This window comes from Lissotriton helveticus, chromosome 2_1 (genome assembly GCF_964261635.1).
Source record: "Lissotriton helveticus chromosome 2_1, aLisHel1.1, whole genome shotgun sequence".
Lineage (NCBI taxonomy): Eukaryota > Metazoa > Chordata > Amphibia > Caudata > Salamandridae > Lissotriton > Lissotriton helveticus.
The window spans coordinates 487059056-487081624 of record NC_136059.1 but is presented as its reverse complement, the minus strand read 5'-3'; the positions used below and the strand labels follow the sequence as shown (position 1 = coordinate 487081624).

At 44.5% G+C, this 22569-nt stretch overlaps 1 protein-coding gene across 3 annotated transcripts in view; it reads right to left on the bottom strand.

The window, feature by feature from the left end:
• The window catches only part of KIF2A (kinesin family member 2A), a 513057-nt gene that overhangs the window by 133355 nt on the left and 357133 nt on the right, over positions 1-22569 (bottom strand). For 2 of the 3 annotated variants that reach the window (XM_078675133.1, XM_078675134.1), the window contains exon 17: positions 14790-14940. In XM_078675133.1, the coding sequence (XP_078531259.1) occupies positions 14790-14940 (151 nt within the window). Of the gene's footprint in view, positions 1-14789; positions 14941-19883; positions 19998-22569 lie in introns of all 3 variants that reach the window. The other variant, XM_078675135.1, reaches the window with a different exon arrangement.

Here is a 22569-nt window from a genome sequence, read left to right as displayed (position 1 = left end):
TCTCCCTTTCTTGCTCAACTTTATTTATAAGATGGCGGAAAATGGCATCTTTCCTCAACTACTCTTCACAGAGGGGGTAAGCGGGAATAAAAATGACTACTACCAATCCGACTTTATCCTCAAAAAGTCCCCTTAGTAGTGGCCAGCCTTCTGCTCACAGATACTAAGATCACTGATCTTACCAAAGACGGTAAAACTTTCAAGAGAGAGATATGGGATCAATCCATGAAAAGGTGGTGAGCATTGATCAGAGACTAACACACAAGGAAGACAACTTGAACAAATGGAAAAAGATATTTTATTTTAAACAACCTTGTGGACCTGAAGGACTGCTTAATTTGCAATAATGTCAAGTTCTATGACATCACTGGTCTTGCCTTCTCCCCACAGTTAGAAGTCCAAACAGTGCAGAGGACCCGTTCACAACCACCACCTAATAAAGTGCTACACAAGTCCACGCCAGTTATTTGTTGCTTCCTCCACCATACATACGATCTGGGCAGGAATAAAATCCAGGTTATGGGAACTTATTTTTTTACACCAATGTACAGTGTAAGGCCTTTCACGCTCTCTGTCCACAGATCAAAACATTGGATATTAAGTCTGGCCTTCCCTTTTGCTTTTCTTCTTTTTCCTCCCCTTCCTTTTATGCATACAGCATGATTGTTATAACTGTTGTATTTCAGTATACTTTTATATTTCCAATTTTAACTGAGATTTGCTAAACTCGGATGTATTGCTGCTCTTTTCTTCTTACTCTCAAACTCAAACAAAAATAAAGTGTGGCCTTCTTAAACCAGAAGCTGTGTGTGTAATGAATATGCTACTTACCAGTATGCATCTGTTCTTGGCATGTAGGGCTGCTAACATTCATATCTGTAGCATAGATCGCCGCCTAGTGTTGGGTCCGGATGATTGCACATTGTTGTCCTGGAAGAGTCTTCGAAGTATCACGAGATAGGTGGCTCCTCCCCTGGACTACAGTGCGCATGGGCATCGACTCCATCCCCAGATTGTTTTTAGCCATTGTGGCAAAGATGGAGTTTAACAGTGAAAGTGATGGCCATGCTAGAGATAAAGTGTAAGAAAAAAAGTCTGCAGCCGCCACGGGCGCCGGGCGGGCGATATGAATGTTAGCAGCCCTACATGCCAAGAACAGATGCATACTGGTAAGTAGCATATTCAGTTCGAGGCATGTGGGCTGCTAAATTCATATCTGTAGCATAGAATACATAGCAGTCCCTCCATTAACGGCGGCCGCCCGTGCCAGCTGCAGAAGTCTGAAAAAGTGTTTTAAGAACAGCCTGTCCTACAGCTGCCTGCTGTTTGGAATGCACATCCACACAGTAATGTTTGGTAAACGTATGTGGTGTAGACCATGTGGCTGCCCTACAAATGTTTTCCAAAGGAATGTTACCCAGGAATGCCATGGAGGCCCCCAACTTGCGTGTGGAGTGTGCCCTGGGGGGGATTGTTAAAGTGCGCTTAGCCTTCTGATAGCAAATCTGAATACACTTAACGATCCACCTGGCTATTCCTGCTTTGGAAATGGGGTTGCCTTTGTGCTGAGCTGCGAAGGCAACAAAGAGTTGCTGTGTCTTTCTAAAGGGTTGTGTTCTGTCAATGTAGTACATAAGCGCTCTTTTGACATCAAGCGTATGGAGCATCCTTCCTGCTACCGTTTCTGGGTTGGGAAAGAATGCGGGCAGTTGGATAGTTTGATTGACATGAAACTGCGACACCACCTTAGGGAGAAATTTGGGGTTAGTACGCAGCACCACCCTGTTTGAATGAATCTGTATAAATGGCTCTTGGATGGTGAGCGCCTGTAGCTCACTAACACATCGTAGAGACGTTATGGCAATGAGAAAAGCCACTTTCCATGTGAGGAACTGAAGTTCACATGAATGCAGAGGTTCAAATGGGGGACCCATCAATCTGGTGAGCACCACATTGAGGTTCCACACAGGAGCTGGCGGGGTCCTGGGAGGGATGACCCGCTTCAGCCCTTCTAGGAATGCTTTAATGGCAGGCACCCTGAAGACAGAGAGATGCTGCCTGTTTTGAAGGTAAGCCGCTATGGCGGATAAGTGTATCCTAATGGAAGCGTACGCTAGATTGCATTTGTAAAGATGCAACAGATAGCAGATGATATTAGGAATGGAGGCATCGAGCGGGTTAATAGCGTGCTCGGTACAGTAGATGACAAACCGCTTCCATTTTGCTGCATAGCAAGCTCTGGTAGTGGGCTTCCTCGCCTCCCGGATGATGTCCATGCATTCAGGGGGCAAATCAAGGTAGCCAAACTCTAAGACCTCAGGAGCCAGATCGCCAGATTGAGCTGCTGCGGATCTGGGTGCTGAATGTCTCCACGGTTCTGCGTCAAGAGCCGGGGTGTGAGGTGCAGTCTTTGATGCAGTACCGCAGAGAGTTCGAGGAACGTGGTGTACCACGGTTGTCGCGCCCACGTTGGAGCAACTAGGATGAGCATCATCGAGTGTTGCCTTAGCTTTCTTGCCACCAGCTGAATGAGAGGCGCTGGGGGAAAAGCGTACGCAAATCTGCCTGACCAGTTCATCCATATCGCATTGCCCTGCGACTGTGGGTGAGGGAACCTGGCGGCAAAGCTTTGGCATTTTGCGTTTTCCTCCGTGGCAAACAGGTCTATCTCTGGATGACCCCACTGCTGGAAGTACGGGCGGAGCACTGATGGATGTAACTCCCACTCGTGCATCTGGTGGCTGTACCTGCTGAGCAGATCCGCCATCTGATTGTCAGTGCCCGGGAGGTGTTCCGCCATGAGGAAGATGTTCCTCTGAATGGCCCACTTCCACATGCTCTGAGCCAGATGAGACAACTGTGGAGAGTGCGTACCTCCCTGCTTTTGGATGTAGTACATGGCTGTCATGTTGTCCGTCCGGATCAACACGACTTTGTTGCACAGGTGTACTTTGAAGGACTTGAGTGCCATGAAGATTGCCATCAGCTCCAAGTAGTTGATGTGCATCTTCCTTTGTTGCGTTGTCCATAGCCCTTGCACCGTATAGTGGAGCACATGCGCTCCCCATCCTAGGAGAGACGTGTCCGTCGTTAGAGTAATCTGTGGCACAGGCTCCTGGAACGGTCGGCCCTTGCAAAGGTTGTGTGGATTCCACCAATGCAGAGAGTTGTATGCCCGACCCGTCACCAACACTAGGTCGGTTAGTTGTCCTTGAGCCTGAGTCCACTGATGCGCTAAGCATTCTTGGAGCGGACGCATATGGAGTCTCGCGTGCGGGACTATGAAGATGCAGGAGGCCATCATGCCTATCAACTGCATGAACACTCTCGCTGGGAGCGAGTGTTGTGGTCTGAACTTTTGGATCAGCGACTGGATGTTGGCGATCCTCGCTGGGTTTGGCTGAGCTGTGGCAGCCAGAGTATTGATAGTCGCGCCTAAATACTGCCACACATGGGCTGGCTGGAGGTGTGACTTCGGGTAGTTCAGTGTAAATCCTAGACTGTGAAGGAGGTGAATGGTGTGGGTCATGTCGGCGGCGCACTGCTGGGCTGACTTTGCGTGCACGAGCCACTCGTCCAGATAAGGGTAGACATGTATACTCTGTCTCCGAAGGTGTGCCGCCACTGTCACCAGACATTTTGTGAACACTCTGGGAGCAGTGGTCACTCCGAAGGGGAGCACCTTGAACTGGTTATGCCTGTTTTGGATGGTGAACCTGAGGTACTTTCTGTGGGAGGGGTGGAGTGGTATGTGAAAGTAAGCATCTTTGAGGTCCAAGGTTGCGAGGAAGTCTCCCTGTTGTAACAAGGGAAGAACCTGCTGCAGTGTCAACATGTGAAAGTGTTCTGAAAGAATGTACTGGTTTAAGGGGCGGAGGTCCAGAATCGGTCTGAGCGAGCCGTCCTTCTTTGGGATGAGGAAGTACAGGGAATAAACCCCTGTGCCTTCCTCCTCCACCGGCACGAGCTCTATTGCGCCTTTTTGCAGCATCACTAGAACCTCCTGCTGCAATAAGTGCAAGTGCTCTGCTGACATAGGACGGTGTTTTGGGGGCATGGGTGGTGGGGTGGATGTCAGTTCTAAACAATAGCCGAACTGGATACGTTTCCTGACCCACCTGTCTGTGGTGATGGACTTCCAGACGGGCAGGAACAGTTGAAGTCTCCCCCCGACAGGTGTTGGATGGTCGGGGGCAGTGACAGGGAGTCACTGTTTGTTGGCGGCAGAGGTACGGGAACTGTTGTTGCCTCTGCCTCTACCCTTGGCACTGTTTCCTCTGTATCCACCTCTGCCCTGCTTGCTGTAGGAGGATTGTGCGCCACCTTTATTGAATGGCGTCTGCTGCGACATGTGCCCTCTGTTAACACCTCAAGTGCCTGAGCGACGAAAAGTGTTCCCCCTAAATTGTTGTGACTGGAGAGCTCCCATGGATTTGGCAGTCCCGGTATATTTTTTGATCTTCTCCAGGGTGGTGTCCACCTCTGGGCCAAACAACCTGTCAGGATTAACGGGTTGGTTGAGGATAGTAGTTTGTATCTCTGGCTTGAATCCCGAGATGTGGAGCCATGCCTGACGCCTCAACATCACACTAGTGTTGATCGCTCTCGCTGCTGTGTCTGCAACATCTAGCGCACACTTTATAGCAGCGTTGGAGATGAACTTCCCCTCCTGGATAAGCATCTCAGCTCCCTCTTTAAACTGGTCTGGGAGGTGTTGTAACAGCTGCTCTAGGGTGTCGAAGTGTGCCCTATCGTATCTGGCCAACAGAGCCTGCGTGTTTGAGATGCGCCATATGTTGGCCGCCTGAGCTGCTACCCTCTTCCCAGATGCCTCCAGCACTTTTGACTCTTTGTCTGGGGAGGAGCTTCACCCGTCGTCTGGGAGTTTGCCCTCTTGCGGGCATTAGAGACCACCAAAGAGTCCAAAGGCAACTGGCCCCGTATGTAGGTGGGGTCGCCAGGTGCCGGTCTGTATTTCTTCTCGATGCGTGGGTTTACCACCCGGGATCTTGTGGGTTCCTTGAAAATGTCTGCCGCATGCTTAAGGACCCCTTTCAACATGGGGAGAGTCTTGACAGTTTTTTCAGCAGTAGAGAAAGTGTCAAAAAGGAAGTCCACTTCCACGGGGTCAGCATGCATCTCCACCTAATGGTTTGTAGCTGCCCTTTCGATTAAGGCATTAAACGCCGCAGAATCTTCTGTGGGGGACTGTTTTACGTGAAAGACCTGTGGATCCTGGACCGTCCGCTGGTCCCCTTGATCACCAGTATCCATCCATGATTCCTGCTGCTCATCAAGCTCTGTATGAGCAGGGAAGTTGTACTCCTCATCTTGGTCCCCTCCATCCCCATCTGAGTACGTGGGTGAAGGTGTGGCACTCCGCCTATGCTGAGGAAGAATTTGTTCCACCAGAACGGGGGTGTCTGCTGCAGTCTTTTTACGTTTCAGAGGAATTGTAAAGGACTGCAAAGGTTGCGACGTAATCTTCCTCTTGTAGAGCGTGAGTTTGCCGGTGTCGGCATCGATGAAATGCTCTGAACGTTCTTCAACCAAAGGTTGTCGAGGACCCACGGTCCCAGCCGGTGGAGTGGACGTCGACACGGTGTCTTTGGGCACCGACCGCGGTGCAAAGGCCTTTGGCGCCACCTTAGGCGGCAACGTGTAGACGAGCGGTGCCGATGAGGTCTTCGGTGCGTCTTGTAGCTTCGGCGCGGAAGGAGTCTTCGGTTCCGATGCTGAAGCCTTGACCTTAAGGCGCTTGAGGGAGTCCGAGACCTGCTTCGTAAAGGAAGCTGACGGTTTCGTCGATCCGACTGATGTCCGTGGTCCGCCCCCTGGGGAAGACCCGAGCGTGGCCGACTTGTGGTGATCCGGCCGAGGAGCACTCGTGACCGGTGCGTCCGTTACACTGTCCACTACCGTAGACGTCGATGGCTTCGGATCGATCGGTTTCCCTTTAGGGGTCACGGCCCCAGACCTCGGCTCTGCGGCCTTCACCGACTTCGAGTCGACGGGCCCCTTGGTCTTCGTCGCGACAGACTTTCCCGATGCAGGAACGGCAGTCTTCTTGGGCGTCGGCTTGTCTCCCTTGGTAGACTCCGACCCGATGGGCTTCTTCGAGCTTGGCTCCGCAACCACCTTCGGCACCTTAGCCTGGTCTGCAGCTTGCGTCTGTTTGGGGGCCCCCGAAGACGACGGCGTCGGCACCGGAGCGGACGTCTTCGGTTTCGATGGCGTGTCGGCCATCTTTGTTTTCACCGGTACCGAGGGTTTCGGTTTCGTTTTCTGTAATGGCGGCTCCACGGAGGTGTCCGTAGCCGAGCCGGAAGGCGGGGCCGTGGATCGAGGTGTAAGGTCGTGGGTAAGGCCGCGTGGCGAACCCGTGACCTGAGCCTTCGTAAGAGTACGAACGGGGCATAGCTCATCCTCCGAGCTATCTTCCATGGCCCCATATGCTTCATCGTCGTCCCCTACCTTCTCGACGATTTCTTCAACGTCGGGACTGTGGTCGTCAGCTCCGTCTTCGGACTCGACCTCCATCGGGGTAGGGGAAATCTGCAGGTGACGCACTTGTTCGTCTTCCGCGGGGTCGTCAAAGATGTCCACCGGTGCTGGAGCCGATCGCTGGGCCTTAAGGCGCGCCACGCGCCGAAGCTTGATCGTTTTTTTTAGATCGAAATCTGGAACAGGCCATACAGTTGGCCTCGTCGTGGTCCGGCGACAGGCACTTGTTGCACACAGGATGGACATCGATGTGTGGGTACTTGGACCCACACACGGGACATTTCTTGAATGGACTCCGCTCCATGCCGTCGAAGTCTCGCTGCGTCGATTAGGCCCCGATCAGCGAAGAGTTTCACGACCCCCCGGATATCCGACTCTACGAGCCGGAAGAGAGACGGGACCGAACGCGAACAATACCGACGGTGCAGAGAAGGCCTTTTGGCCTAGATAAAGTTCCTTTACGATTCCGAACAGGAGACGTCGAAATCACATCCGAACCCAATGGCGGAAAAAAACAATCTGGGGATGGAGTCGATGCCCATGCGCACTGTAGTCCAGGGGAGGAGCCACCTATCTCGTGATACTTCGAAGACTCTTCCAGGACAACAATGTGCAATCATCCGGACCCAACACTAGGCGGCGATCTATGCTACAGATATGAATTTAGCAGCCCACATGCCTCGAACCTAAAGATAGGACTCCTAATGACTTCATCAATCCAGAATAGATGACCTGCTTCACCAGCTTGGAAAAACCCAGAAATAGAAACTTCCCCCAACGTTACTGACCAAATTGGTATCTAAGCATCAAGACACTAACTTTACAACATGACAAGGGAGACCACCTAATCGCATCTTCCGGAACTACTCAGATAAAAAGTGCTCAAAACAGTGCTGTTTATTCCAGTGACAAATCTTGATCACCATTGTAACAAACAAACTCTATCATGAACAATACCACCCTTAACTTCACGGAGACCAAGTAAACACAACTGAGTTTAAAGGAACACCATCTGAATAGATTGTTGTTGGGCTCTCAGAATTACCCTGCTATTCCTTCTTTCTTTTTATATGATAATGCATTTCATGTTCTTGCTTTACATCTTTTCTTTTGAATGCACTTCTTACTCCCTTTTGATCATATAATTGGTTGCTGTTTTACTGATTAACAATAAGAACCTTCAACTGCAGAGTGAGCACAAGTGACATGATAGATGGCCGAGCATTCCACCTTTTGCTTGCAATTGTCTCCAAGGATACTACCCTCCATTAAGCACCTCTGAGCCACAGGACAACTCTACTACTTACCTACTAAGTGTTCCCTGCAGACTTCGAACATGATCTCCTTCCCCCCTGCAGACTTCGAACATGATCTCCTTCCTCATCATGTTCGACACCGAAACAATTAACAGCAGCACATTGGAAGTCACATAACAAGAGATGTGGGGTAGTATCATTCTACTTTATCTATTTTTGAGGTCTAAAAATGAGAAGCTACCAAATCCTCATGACTATTCCCCACTTATCAAAAAATGCAGGAATGAGCTAATAGCAACAAAACAAAATACAAATAAAATAAAATATAAAAAATAAAAACAAAAATCGACAATTTTGTAAAAAGGCTGCGATTTTTACAAAACTGCCCGTGAAAAGCGGCATCCTAGTGCAAACCTAACCTGAGATACAGGTACACAGATATTGGAATGAAACTTCTGTGCCCAGCTTGGAAAAACGATGCCGCCCTATTTGTTCACTTTTCTGAGCTGGTCATGTATTTTATCCAGTGAACTCTGCAAAAATCCAAGTTTGATGCAGGTGCTCCCTCTTTTTCTTTCCTCTTAGTCAATAGAGCTGTACTTTACAGACAATGGGGCACCCAAAAAATACCCATCTCCTGAAACCAGGCTTGCTACCACCCCCTTAACCAAGTGATCAATTGAATGGTGGTAGTGCCGGCATCAATAATTAGTCCAGCAGTACAAGCCTTTTTATGCGTTCCTCTCATAATAAGAATATCAACTGGCTCTTCCCAGCTAAAGGTATATAAGAGTTCTGTGGTCCTTTCCCTTCCTTCTGTGTGGAAGATGTGGGCATATGTTTTACATCAGTTTTGTGAACGGTGGAGTCCGCTAGAAAACTCTGCATGTGCTAGAGTCCCATCTCCTTCACACAGGCTCCTGTTCTGCATATACTCCTGCTTAGGATCCCCTCTCTGAAAACTGATTTACCTTGTGGGTTGGTGTGAATCTGCCAACTCTCTGCTGTGTTACGGTCGATTCTTCTAAGCTTGAGTACAATGTACACCGCCTCCATTCTTCCTGTGTTGTTGTTGTTGGTTACTTAGCAGTGGGCTCTGTCTTACTCGAATACACAAACTTTTCTTTACCAGATCAATCCTGAGACTCCTCAAATCAGGAGTCTGGAAAACCTGGACACAAAGAAATTATGGACTTCCCTAGGATTGAGGGAAGTGTTTGAACTTTGAAAAGGGCAGCCTCAGGGTCACTTTACTCTCCCGGTTTGGTCTCCAGGAGGAACAGAGTCGCTGACACCATGAAGCCAGTAAAATATAATATATATATATTCGGCTCAGAACAACAACTATGCCAAACTGGTTAAAAAATTGCAGGCGGATAGGTACACCATCATCCGCCAGTCCGATAAAGGTGGTAATGTTGTACTGTGGCCCCGTTCTCTTTATTTGGAAGAAGCCTACCTTCAGTTAAATTATGTACTCTGCTATAAATGGTGTGATATTTGCACAGTGAGAAAAGCACAGGCAGAGTTTCAATCATTACTGTTTGGGTGGAAAAGTGTGGGATTACTGTGTCAGGATGACTTCAGATTCCTCAAAAAAGATCATCCAGTTATGCCAGTCTTCTACTTGATCCCTTAAATTCGTAAAAATCTTGAAAAACACCCTTGCAGACCCATCATCTCTGCACGCGGGGGTTTGTTGGAGAACACAACCATTTACATGGACTCTTTCCTCCAAGAATTTGTTAAAGCGTTGCCTTCCTTTGTACAGGACTCCGGTCACTTCTTGAGGAAATTAGAGGGTGTGCTGTGGGACTCTGAATGTTGGCTAATCACACTGGATGTATCAGCTTTATACACTAGCATCCAGCACATTCATGGGTTGAGGGCTATTCAATACTATTTGGGTAATAGATCAATCCAAATGTTCGAACATAATAAGATGCTGTTGGCCATGATTTCTTATTGCCTGCATAACAACTTTTTCATGTTTAACAACCAGTACTTTCAGCAGATCAGGGGTGTTGCCATGGGGGCCTGTTTTTCTCCCAGTTATGCCTGTCTGCACATGGGCTACTGGGAGGAACAGTTCCTCTGTGGTACATACCATGACATTGTTGTGGAACATGTGGTAGACTGGTACGGATATATTGACAACATATTTCTGATATGGCGGGGTACCAGACAACAGGCATCTGATTTCATTGATATGATCAGCAACAACAGTTTGAATCTTGTTTTCACTTCCAATCTCAGCCAGGAGAGACTTTGTTTTTTGGATGTGGAGGTTGTTGTCAGTAATAGCAAATTAGAGACGGTACTCTATAGGAAACCAACAGCTGGTAACAGTGCTGCATGCGAAAAGTAATCATCCGGCGCATCTGATTCGCAGTATCCCCTATGGGGAGATGCTGCGCATCAGACGCATTTGCAGTACTGAATCCCAATGTTAACTGGCACAGGAGGCCAGTAAAAGGCTATTCCTGGACAGGAGGTATACAGCCGTATCTCTTGATACGGCTATTCGTAAGGCTAACTCTATCCCTAGAAAGGAGGCACTGCTATATAAAAAATCTTTGGTAGCAGACCCCAAGATGACTAAAGAACCTGTAAGGCTCATACTGACTTATAATAGACAGCACCGAGCGTTCCGTAAGCTCCTGAACAGAAACTGGAACTTGGTGCGGAATTACCCTGTCATCGGTAGTTCTATGTCAGTTAAACCTGAAATTTCTTTCAGAAAAGCACGCTCCATGAGCAATGCTTTGGTTAAATCTAGCCCAGAGGTGGGAACCAACACAACGTGGTTGCAGGCTAGTAAGGGATTTAGGAAATGCTCTTCCTGCAAAGCGTGCAAACACGGGGTGAGTAGGACAGAGTATAATATACCCTTTACGGATAGCCCCCGTACCATCCACAAGCAGTTAACGTGCAAAACTGAGTACGCGGTGTACGTGCTGGAGTGTCCGTGTGGCCTGCAATATGTTGGCAGTACCAAGTTGAAGGTCCACAAACGGATACTCCAGCACATCCGGGCCATCAACACTAGTGACACCGCTTACCCAGTCGCACATCATTTCAAAGACTTCCATGAGAATAAAAGTCACTTGCTGCAATACTTTGTTATAGATGCTGTTTCTCCCCTTAGAAGGGGAGGAAATAGTGAAGCCATTTTACGTGCTCAAGAAACAAGGTATATTGTGGAATTAGATTGCAAGTCCCCTCTAGGCCTCAATGCCAGCGAAGATTTTCATACCGGTCTCCAGTTTTAATAACCCCTTTATGTACAGTAGCATCATTGAGAACTGAACAGAAAAACTCTTTTTGATATACTTCCCAATCATTAGGATATATTGATTAGGGAATGGTGATGATGCTCTACTGAAATTTTCGCACGGTGGGAATGGTGATGATGCTCTACTGAAATTTTCGCACGGTTTAAAGTGTTTTTAATCATCTGCTTGCATCAATTTAAAATTATTCAGAGCTTTCGCTCTTTCACATTCTTTCACTTTGCACATGTAATATATATATATTGCGTTCAATGATTGCACTAAATTGCCTCATTGACATGTATGTCCCCAACTCCGAACATTGGGCTGTTGTCATACAATTACTCACTTGGGTTTGATTTTGCATGCATGCTGTGGTATATATTTTCCGCACAGTTGCATTTTTGTTGCACATATCACTAATGTATTTTACAATGAATTTATTCAATAATTACTGTCATGTTATTTATTGTTTTTTAAAGGATTGCTTTTATTGCTCTCTTTTTTTTAAATAAATAATGACATGTGCATTTTATACTTATGTGAGGTTTGACATTCATGTTTTCTGTGTCCATGTATCTGGCTATGTGGCAACCAATCATGTCGCAGTTTTGTTTGCACTTAACATTTTACCTGCATCCTCATTGGCGTTGCGTGACCAAGGCCTCTGGGTAGGCCGAAACGTTATGCTGGCAGGCTGTTTATGACCACAATAAAATAATTCTCACCTTCATTTTCTGGGTCGGCTCTCGTCTCTCCTCCGGCGGTGTCCTTGAGTGTGAGGGTTCTCCGGAGATCGGGGGTTCTCCAGAGATCAGGATTAGAGTCTTATTGATATTGATATATATATATATATATATATATATATCTCCACTAGTGCAAGCATGTTGCCAGTATTCTGGGTTGCTGCTCTCCTACTAATAATGGCCGCAGCTTCACTTTGGTTCCGGAAAGACTGTCCCAGTTCTCCCCAGTGTATGCTGCTACATGCAGCCAGTCTTTAACTAACAGCAGAAAGTTGCTGCTTTAATGTTCAAGAGCAGCTTTGTGCTTGATAACCTTGACACATGTTTCATATAGTACACTTCTGAACGGTAAGTCATGGTGGAGGAGGGCTTCTAGACCAGCACCAAGTCCAGATTCCTTCGCAAAGGTTTGTTGCTGTAGAGGGAAGGAGAACGTACCCGCCTGCCTGCATGAGGAGCTAGACTGTGCCTAACAAGAGAACAACCATCAACATCCCAGCAAGGCCTGCACAAGGCCAGCAAACTTGAAGAGCCTGTATGGAAGACTCCTCAGCAGCCCAAGACAGCTCAGAAGCCTCTAAGATCCCAAAAGCCCAGCAGCACAGAATAAGAAATAAAAATAATCTGAGCTGTGAAGCTCCCAACAACATATGTATAGCATCAAGTGGGCGAGCCTGCGCCAAATACATGTTCACAACCCTTACCAGCCTTGTACCTGTACCAACCAGTCCCAGGGAGGCAGAAAGTTGTACACCATTGACTCGCAACACTCTCATCAGCAAGAACTTTAAAAGAATTTAAAGGTCCACTTAGGATACCCCAACATGAATCAGTACTGTGACACCTGACATTATTTATAGTCGCCAGTGACTGGCTAAAAGGACCAGAGGTGTCATGCCTGGATCCGGAAGGCATCAGTGCCCCGGAAGGGGTGCATAAATGGGCTAGACTAGAACATCCCAGGGAGAAATACAGCTCCCTCCCACGGGGTTAGATGTGGATCTGATCTTCCATAGAGCTGCAGACACTTTAAACATGCCTATTGCAAAGTGGAATATTCTGCTAAAACAGTTTGTGTTGATTACAGGCTGAAAATGAATGATTTTGAGTAAAATAAAATGGCGCACAAATGCTGCTAAATTTCCAAATTTGTGCTGCTAAATCTGCTAAGCCATGCCGCAATATCCTGTGGGGGGGGGGGGGGGGGGGGGGGGTCTGACTTATTCATGCCTTCTAGAAATTGATAGGCTACCCACCTCATCTCGTCCCCCCTATCCTTTCCTGGACCATTTTATAGCAACTAAACCTCTTACTATTATCACATTAAATGGCTTAAGCAACAATATTAAAGAAAGTATTCTCTCATCTCAAATATAGCGGGTATAGATCTGATACAAGAGATGCGCCTATCCACGAACTTAACCAAGATAGATAAGAGGGACTGGGTGGGGAAAAGTCATTTATAGCCATAAATATATCAATTAACCCCTATCAGCTCACTCTCCCACTACAGCACAACAAACATGTACATGCACATGAACATACACAAATCACTCATGTGCACAATCCTCTGATCCTGGACAGAGGATGAAGGAAGATTCATCTTAGCAAAACTGCGTACCAACCCTAAAGTACTATGCATAAGGTCAATCTACGCCCCTAATGGTTTCATTACTCTTACATCTCAATAGGATCATTACCAAACTGAACATCATTATAGGGGAGGATGGGCTAGAAACTGGCACCAGATGCGGTCCTGGACCGCACTGGTCCAATAGACATTAACAACAATAGAAGCAAGGCACTACTATGGGACCCTTGATCATCAAGGTCTTCTACATATATGGTGCCTTCTTCACCCACAGGACAAGGTATACTCTTACTTCTAGGCCGTATAGGGCACCCAATCATGGCTCTACTACTTCTTAACCTCCCACCCGACCACACCAACCATATTATACCGCTACCTTAGAAGGACCCCTTACGGTTCATGTCCCAGTGTGCTTGACAGTAGACTGGAACATCAGGAAACCCTGTTGTCTCAATATTTCATCCTATACACTGCCCAGGGGTAAGACGCTACTGAAACCCCATATGTATAACTATTTTACAGACAACGGTACAGTTCAGTCGGCACAGATACTATGGATGGTGGCTAAGGCCACTATCAGAGGTTGACTGATGAGTGATGTTGCACAGGCAAACAAACAAAAACTACAGCAAAAACATACTTCAGAGCAGGACATTGAACAAGATTAGGCAGACACTTAAAAACAGATCTAAAGGACCAATGTACCTCCAAAGCAGACGACGCACTTTACAGACTCATAGCCCAACATTATGAAACAAATATGAAATGAGCATGGGAAAAAAGGTGGCAGCTGTTTCTTGCAGCAACACATTTCGCAAACAGCTTAAAACACTTCTGTGTAAGATGTCTAAGTCTTGGCTAACTAAAATTTTACAAAACATGGCACCATTGAGATCTAAAATCCCCTGCTAATCACTTCATTTTCTAAAATGAAGATGCAAAAAGCTTCTGCGTAGAGTCAAGTAGTCACAAGTTCTGTCTGCTCATTCCTTTAAAGTTTGTCAATTTTTGGCATTACATTTATCACCTTTGCAAGAGGTCCCCTAACATTGCAAATACCTTTAAGAGGGACCTCCATCTTACAAGCGACAAATTCTTAAAGAATAAGCTCATTTCTCCATGGATGGTACTTGCACCAGAAACCATTCCTCCACCCCCAATCCTCCCCCTCCTCCCCCAACAGAAAACAATTTTGGAAATTTCCCCTTGAACATCCCGGGCAAGTATCTTGCATGACAAACATAACATAAAATGCAAGTTTAAAACCCTGAATAAACAATTCTGTTGTATGTATAAATAGTTTTTCCTAAAGAGAAAGGTTAAAAGTTACAAGTAAAATGAATGAGGCGAAAGGACCAAGGTGCAGTGACTGTTTAAAATTAAAATGGAGGATGTTTTGTAAAAAATGTAGTTCACTCACATTTTGTTCACAAAGCAGTTTCAAATCATCCCTCTGAGGAGAGCTTCCTACTCCCCACTGCATCTCTAAGTCATCAATCTGATTTGGTCCATGATGTAATACAGGACGGATATCGCCAGCAGCACTCGGATCTACAGTTAGTTCTTTCACTCTGGAATGATGAAAAGCACAATTATACTCCCCCAAAAATAATGTAACTTTAAAAGAAAAGTAAAAGCAAAATAAATAATTAAATTTACAAAAACAAAATGGCAAAAATCATGCAATGTTTTAATGGTGATGTCAACATTTCTGATTACTCTGCAAACATTTAACCAATAGAAAATATGTTACTGTAAAAATTCCTAACCTGTATGTAGTACCATTTTATATTTGGATGTATAAGTGAAGGTCTATTGTAGAGTCATTTTTTAAAGAAATATGTAATGAAAAAGCACATCTTAAGATTCCTCAACAATGGGGTGATTTTATTTTTGCGAGTATAACTAAATTGCTCATATTTGATGCCACCAATGTTCTATATGGATGATTCAAACTGTTAATTAGAGCTCAAATTTAATTCAAGACAAAGATGGTGCTTAAACGCATATTTGGTTAAGGGGTTAAAGAATGAATTGTGTATTAAAGAACAAAAATGTTAAATCAACTTTTTCAGGAAATTAAAGTTCTAGTAATATGTACCCTACTGGCACGTGAATGTCAAACAGAAGGATTCACATCACTTCAAAGTAATTAAAAGATAGCAGAAAAAGACTACATGAAAAGAGTCAATCATGCTCACTGATCAGATGTTTGAGATGCTATTTCCATTTCTGGAGATTACAGGAACCAGAAAAATGTCGATAAAGAAGGGAGGCAAGGGCTACAAAATGGTCTGGATGTAAAATCAAAGGTCCCATGAAAAGACAATCAAAGGCAAGACTGTAAAAGGATAAATGAATGAGGGTCTGATGCTGCCCGCAGTGATTAAACAAGAAGTAATCACATCTCAGGTGAAGTAGCAACTTCAAAAGGGAGGATTGTGTTATAATAGTAGAAAAAAGAGATTCCTAAGTAACACTACTGACAAACTTTGGCAGAGCATGCCTTTATCCTCACCAGAAAAGTTCATATAAAGCTTGGCAAGCGAGTGATAGACAAGGTACCCAACGAGTAGAAAGGTACAGGGTGCTACTCTCAATACTTCTTAGCGCCCAAGAAGGAAGAGGGGCTGAGGCTAATCTTAAAGCTTACATTTCTGAACACCTTCATCAGGACTTTGTGCTAGGTCTTCTAAGACCTATACCACAGAGACTGGATGGTATCCTTGGTGCAGAATGCTAAATACTTTTCATGTTCCAGTCCTGTAGTCCCACTGACGCTTCCTCCTGTTTCTCGTGGGGGTGGAACACTCATTTCATCATTCTTCCCTTAGTCCTTACCTTGACTTGCCTGCTGTGCACAGTAGAAGTCGCTGCCCATCTCCCCCTATTCCTAAGACTAGCTGCTGAAGGTGGGTTCCCCCTCAGTCAGTTGCAGTCCCCCTGCAAAAGACATCCCTATATTTCCACTTTGGTTTTCCCCATCGATATGCTGAAGTCTAATCTCCAGCTGGTACAGATGATTGCCTTCACAAAGTAGTTTTGAGAGGTTTTCTGCACTCACAATGAGTCTGAGATATTCAGGATAAGATCCTGACGTTTCAGCCTTGTGCATGTGTGCCAGCCCAGACAATTGTGAATTTTCTTGGTCTTCTGGTCTCATACATCCTGCTGGAGCCTCAGATCTGATCGCATATGTGGACCCTGCAGTGGTACCTTTTCAGTCAGTAACGTCAGCAATAAGGATTTCTCATGAACATTATCTGCTTTGCAGACAAAGCTCCCTGGAGCTTCTGTGGTAGATGGTGGATGCCAAACCGAACTGGAGCAGGGTTCTCCCTGCCCCATCTAGACCTCACAGTGCCCCATTCAGCCCTCATAATGCAGGCGTCATCCCTGGGTTGGGACCACAGCGGGATGAAATTGGTTCAGGACACTAGCCTCAGGTGGAGCAGCAACACCCATTTATCTACTGAAGCTGTGAGGCATTTAAATGGTGCTCAAAGCCTTTCTGACGTCCATAAAGGGTAGGTCTGTTAACAACACAACAGTTATGTGGTACTGCAACAAGCAGGGCAGTGTGGTGTTGTGTGCGCTGTGGCTGGAGGATCAGACTGTGGTGGTAACTGGACCATCACAGGATATTCCCAAAGGCCAATCACCTGGTGAGCTCAAAACTCAGCGGGCATTATCTTGCTGGCCAGTAATAGCGTCTGCATCCAGAGGTAGTTCTAGATGACTTTGCACAATTAGGCATGCCTCGGGGAGATCTTTTCACTACCAATGAAAATGCGCAAAATTAAGCTTTTTGTGCCCTAGAGTTACTCTCTTAAGGCCATCTGGGAGATGATGTCCACCTTTATTGGGACTCTTCCATGCTTTCCCTCCTCTACCTCTGATCCAGAGTTCTTATGGTCAGGAGGGACCAAGCACAGATCATCCTAATATCCCCTGGTTAGGCTCTAGAGTGTGGTATTCAGATCCGCTAAACCTAAGGCTTTGTCATGCACTTATAATTTATCTTTGGGATGATCGGCTGTTCCAGCAACAGGTCAGATTTCTGCACCAGAAGCTCCACAATCTAAACCTAAACTCCTGGAGATTGAGCAGAATCAGCTGACTGGTTTTGATCTGCAATTGGAGGGGGTGGATGCAATTGTGGCTCCTTAGTACCTGCATGCAAACTCCATCTGTTCTATCCGTTGAGCTAACCCTGTAGGATTGCTGCCAAGAACTACACGTTGAATATTCAGGCTAAGGTGTCTGATTGTCTTCTATTTGGTTTGTCCCTGGCCAGCATGATTTTGCTGTGGGCACTATAAAGAATTACATGTTTCCCCTCTTGGCCTTTCCAAATTTGCCTGATCAGCCCTATTTAAGTCACTGGTTGGGATGCATGACTATATCACAGTGGCACTTGGTCTTACTTTTTTGATGTGTACATCACCCTTGCAAAGTTGTATCCAGAGGCTGATTCCCCAGACAGATTTCCAAACTTTGATCGTTTCTGTGCATCGGGTCAGTAAACTGCAGGCACTATCTGTACATCCACCAAATACCACCTTTGGTCCTTAGAAATTGCTACAGATGGCAAAGACCTCCTTTCTTCCATAAGTGGCGTCTTTTCATTTGAGGCTGTCCATCACATTCCCGCTTTTTTCTCTCAGTTACATTCCACTAAGGAGAAGGAGAGACTTCTGTGCCTGGATTCTATGCAGCTCTTTAGTTTCCACGCTGAAAAGACCAAGGAGTACTGGATGAGCAGCCAACTTTTTGTTGGATTTGCCAGTGCGATAAAAGGGAAAACTGTCCAAACAAAGATCTCATCTTTGAGGACTGTTATGTGTAACAAACTCTGATATGCTTTGGCCAAGAAGGATCCACCGGAGAGCTTACTCCATACTTTAGCCCCAACTACAGGCATTCCTGTACGAGACACCTGCCAAGCTGCGACATAGACGTCCGCTCATATCTTTACCCTTTTCTGCTGCATCACCTCTTAGGGTTGTATGGAGGGCGCTTTTGCATGGACTCTCCTGCAAGTCTTCCTGATATAAAGTCCACTTCTTAGAATCACCTCCAGTGAGAGGGTACTGCTTTGGTACGGATTCAAAAGGTCAGGACTCTGCAGCCAGAAGTATTCATCAAAAGTTACTTACCAATGCTATCGCTATTTCGGATGGCTAGTCTCACAGAAGACTCCTCCACTCCCGCCCTCATTCCTAGTCTGTAGAGTGGATTTCTGATAGCTCAATTAAGTAGCACGCCGTGTGCACCACTCGTTTTGTTAGCTTCTCTGGGTCTGAGAAAGCAAAAGTTGTTTTGAGGGACTAACATCATCACACAGGGTGGCATCTAGCTATGACTCCTTGTCGTCACTATCGGGAACTACTGCAGGAAATGTTTCCGGATCCAGTGTGGTACCCGGTGGTATTCAAAACATAGTACTCTGCAGTTACACAGAGTATCTACCAGAGAGACAGTTACTAAAGGTAAGTGGCTTATTCTCTTTGTAGAAAAAGCTATCTTCAGAATCACTGCAATTGCGGTATGAAAGAGAATGTAGGATAATACTTTATGTAACTCTGCATACATTCTATATAGGTGGCCTTCGCAGCTTTGCATAGCAACTTTTATCGAATGGTTACTGCAAAATACAAGACTTAGGGCCTTCATGTCAGTCCTTCCGTGACCAGAGAATCCAATATCGAGGCCCTCAACACTTGAAGATGACAGGGTCAGTTTCACAGATGGTGTTCAACAAACTTGGTCTGTTTGGACCAAAGAGGTACTTTTGGTTTAGTTATTTTTACGGATCTTCCATTTTTTCTGAATTTCTTTAAAGTTGGGGAATCCAGAGTAAAGCAGCCCCTAACATCTATTTCCTACTTTAAAATAAAAAAAGTTCACTAATAAGACACAAATAAGTCTAAATGTGTACAACATATAACAGTCAAATATAAAGTATGGGATTTTGAAATCATGGACATGCTGCACTTTTATGGTACCCAGTGATCAGAGGTGGCAACGGTCTCTCGTTATTTATGATGTAATGCTATATTCAATGTATTAATGGCTAAAAGGGATAGACAAATAAAAAGACTACTGTGACCGTGTAAAAAAAACTTCTTAAAGCCTGAGAATACATTTAGAGGCATCTTTCACTTATTTTTATTGTGTTATTATTCCTTCAATGACACTGAACTATGGTGGGGTATTCTAAAGCTACTAAAGCCATAAATTATGAATGACATCACCAATTACCAGATATAAAAGTAAAATAGCAATAACCACAAAAAAAGCACAAATGAAACAAAAATATACATCTCGTGCAATTTGTCTGACAAACTGAAAGAAAAAAAAAACAATTATCAAGAAGCACAGCTAATAAGAGCATTCCGCAAATTATAGAAACATGTTCTGCAACATATCTAGAAAAAAAGGCTTTTTTTTATTGTTCCGGAAAGTTAAAAATAAATAAATAACAATAGAGAATATACAGAATTAAGTAGACCTGGTAAGCGTAGGAGAAAAGTCGTCATATTCATAAGAAGGAGACAGATCAGAGCGACTGCCACTACCCTGGGAGAAGGGAATGTCCGAAGGACTAATTCCAAATTCCTTTACTCTGCAGCGCCAAGATAAAGCAAATTGGAAAAGGTTTTAAGAAAAGCTTTAAAAGGCCTTACACGTTTTGCAAACTTATTTCAGCTTACTGACAGAACACAGTAAAGAAATTCTACCCTAAATGTGCAACTTCCAACTCCACCGATCACTGCCTGATCTGTTTTTCTAGTCACATCACGGTCACTGGTGGACACCAAGCATCCCTTCAAAATATACTCACAAAGCCAAGGCAGTAGTACACTTCAAACCAGTCTGAGCACAGTCACTTAAAAATGTGCAGGCAGCCTGAGATTCAGATCAGTTGACGGAACTTTTCTATCTAAAAGCCATGCAAGAGAAGGGCTGTGGTTACAATGGAGTCAAACTCTTCTTCAAGGGTCTTTTGAGTTCTCAAAGCAGGTTTTCACTCTCACAGGTTGCAACAGCCTATCCCCAATGCACTGCGACATGTGCTGTTCAGTTTACTCACATTCAAGTTATTTTTATAGTTAAATATTTGCTAATTTGTACTGTAAATGCCCAGAGGGTTTTCATTGTTTGCCATTTTCAGAGTGAAGACAGTATTCCTATGTTTCTGGGGTGGACATGCTGCTTATGTATTAGTATGTAGTAGCAACACCAACATACGCATATACATTAAAGTTGCTGCACCAGAATGCCGTACAAGGTTTTAAGAGTCTACAATACTGTAGGTACATAAATAGAGAAGAACATCTCAATCACAGTGAAATCCCTTCATCAACACATATTTAGGTTACCTGTGATCATCAATAAAGCATATGCTCATTTATGGTGGATATTTGTTTCAGTCAGACCTATTCTTAAAGACCAACACACAGCACTGTAATGAGGGCATTTTTTATAACAACAGGAGTACCTTTAACTTGGGTTGAGCCATCGGATATGTGGAATATGATTAAGAATGGGTCACAAAAACAACAATGTGACTGGACTGTGAGTAAAAGGACTTGAAACAGTTCTAAACAGCACACTACGCAGTTGCTTTTATACATATTTACATTACGAGGCAAAGATTAAGTGACTTTCCAAGAAATTGGGAAATGCTGGATTAGAATGTGATTCTCCATGATAATAGATATGCAACTAGACCACATCACTTCATGGCCAGTGAGTAGTGTTGAGTAGTGTTGATACAAGAACCTTTAAAACTGTATCAGAGTATACCACCTCCTCATGCACTGTAGAAAGCTGGGAAGCTGTTCAAAATTGATAAAAAGTGTGCACACAATATTAATTTTCACCATGTATTTCATCTGCTCTTTGTTTAATTTAAATGAAAACCAAGCAAAATATGCTTTTGTTTAAAATACAAAGCATATATTTCATACACTTGCCTGGCATCACTTATATGAAAGACATGAAGTTTAGGTTTAAGTCATCATCAAACTAACTTTATTCGATATGACAAAGCAAATCATAAAAGTACAGATTTAATAAAAAAAAGACATTTCATATCACTTTAAGAATCAAAAATTAGCATGATACAAACCAGCTAAAAACATGTACTATATTAACATACATTAAAATTCTCTACAAACTGCAAATATAATAATGCTGGCTAAGCTAGTTGGAAATTCAAGAGTAAAAGAAGGAAACACATATACTTATGTCATAAACTTGCCCACCTTGGACAGAGTAATGTGTAAGTGTCTAGTCAGTGCAACACCCATAATCAAATGAACAGGTTAGGGAATCAGATGGTCTATGCCACCCCTATAGGAGTTGAGGAAACCTGTGTAATCACAGATATGTTCAAAGTAATCTTTAGGTTTAAGTCACATTTCAATAACTGGCAATCACTGGACTGCATCAAAAGGGCCAATTTTCTTTTTTTCAAGAATCAGCTTTAATTAGCAAAGGACCACTGACAAACGAACTGGTCATATGATTAGAGATCTAGCAAAATGCCACAGTACAAGGCACCAGTATGCACATATGTGCTGTTGATGAACTATGACTGCACGCTCCCTGTGCCAGTATCTTGAATGGCACAGGAATGCTGCAGAAAAAATTATAATCACAAATTCAATCATGTGCTCTTCCTGACCCCTCTTGTTCTACATACTATCTAGCCTCATTTCTAAAATCTTTATTGTGATTCTTTTCCATCCTCAAACCCCGATTCTGCACCAATTCCTCTTTCTACCATTTCTACACATACTTGCAGTCTGTTGCTGAGGCTTATGTTAATGCCCTGTTAAGCAAAGCATAGCTGCATTCACGCCTTCAGATCTCTTCTTTAATCATATTTTTAATTTTCTTCCACGTATGTTTGCCCTGACTTTGCCTTTCAATCTTTGTCTTCGGGAAGAGTTCCTTCCTCTTTTAGGTCTGCTATTGTTTCCCCTTTACTGAAGTAACCATCCTTCGATATCAACGATCTTTTCAATTTCCGACCTATTCCTTTACCTAAGTATTCTATGGTATATTGTTTTTTTCTGAATTGCCTTCTTTTCTACATGCTCATAATTTTATTTCTCCTGATCAATAAGAGCTTCATGCAGGCTACTCAACAAATATGGCTCTGGTTTATGCAACTTACTCTTTTCACA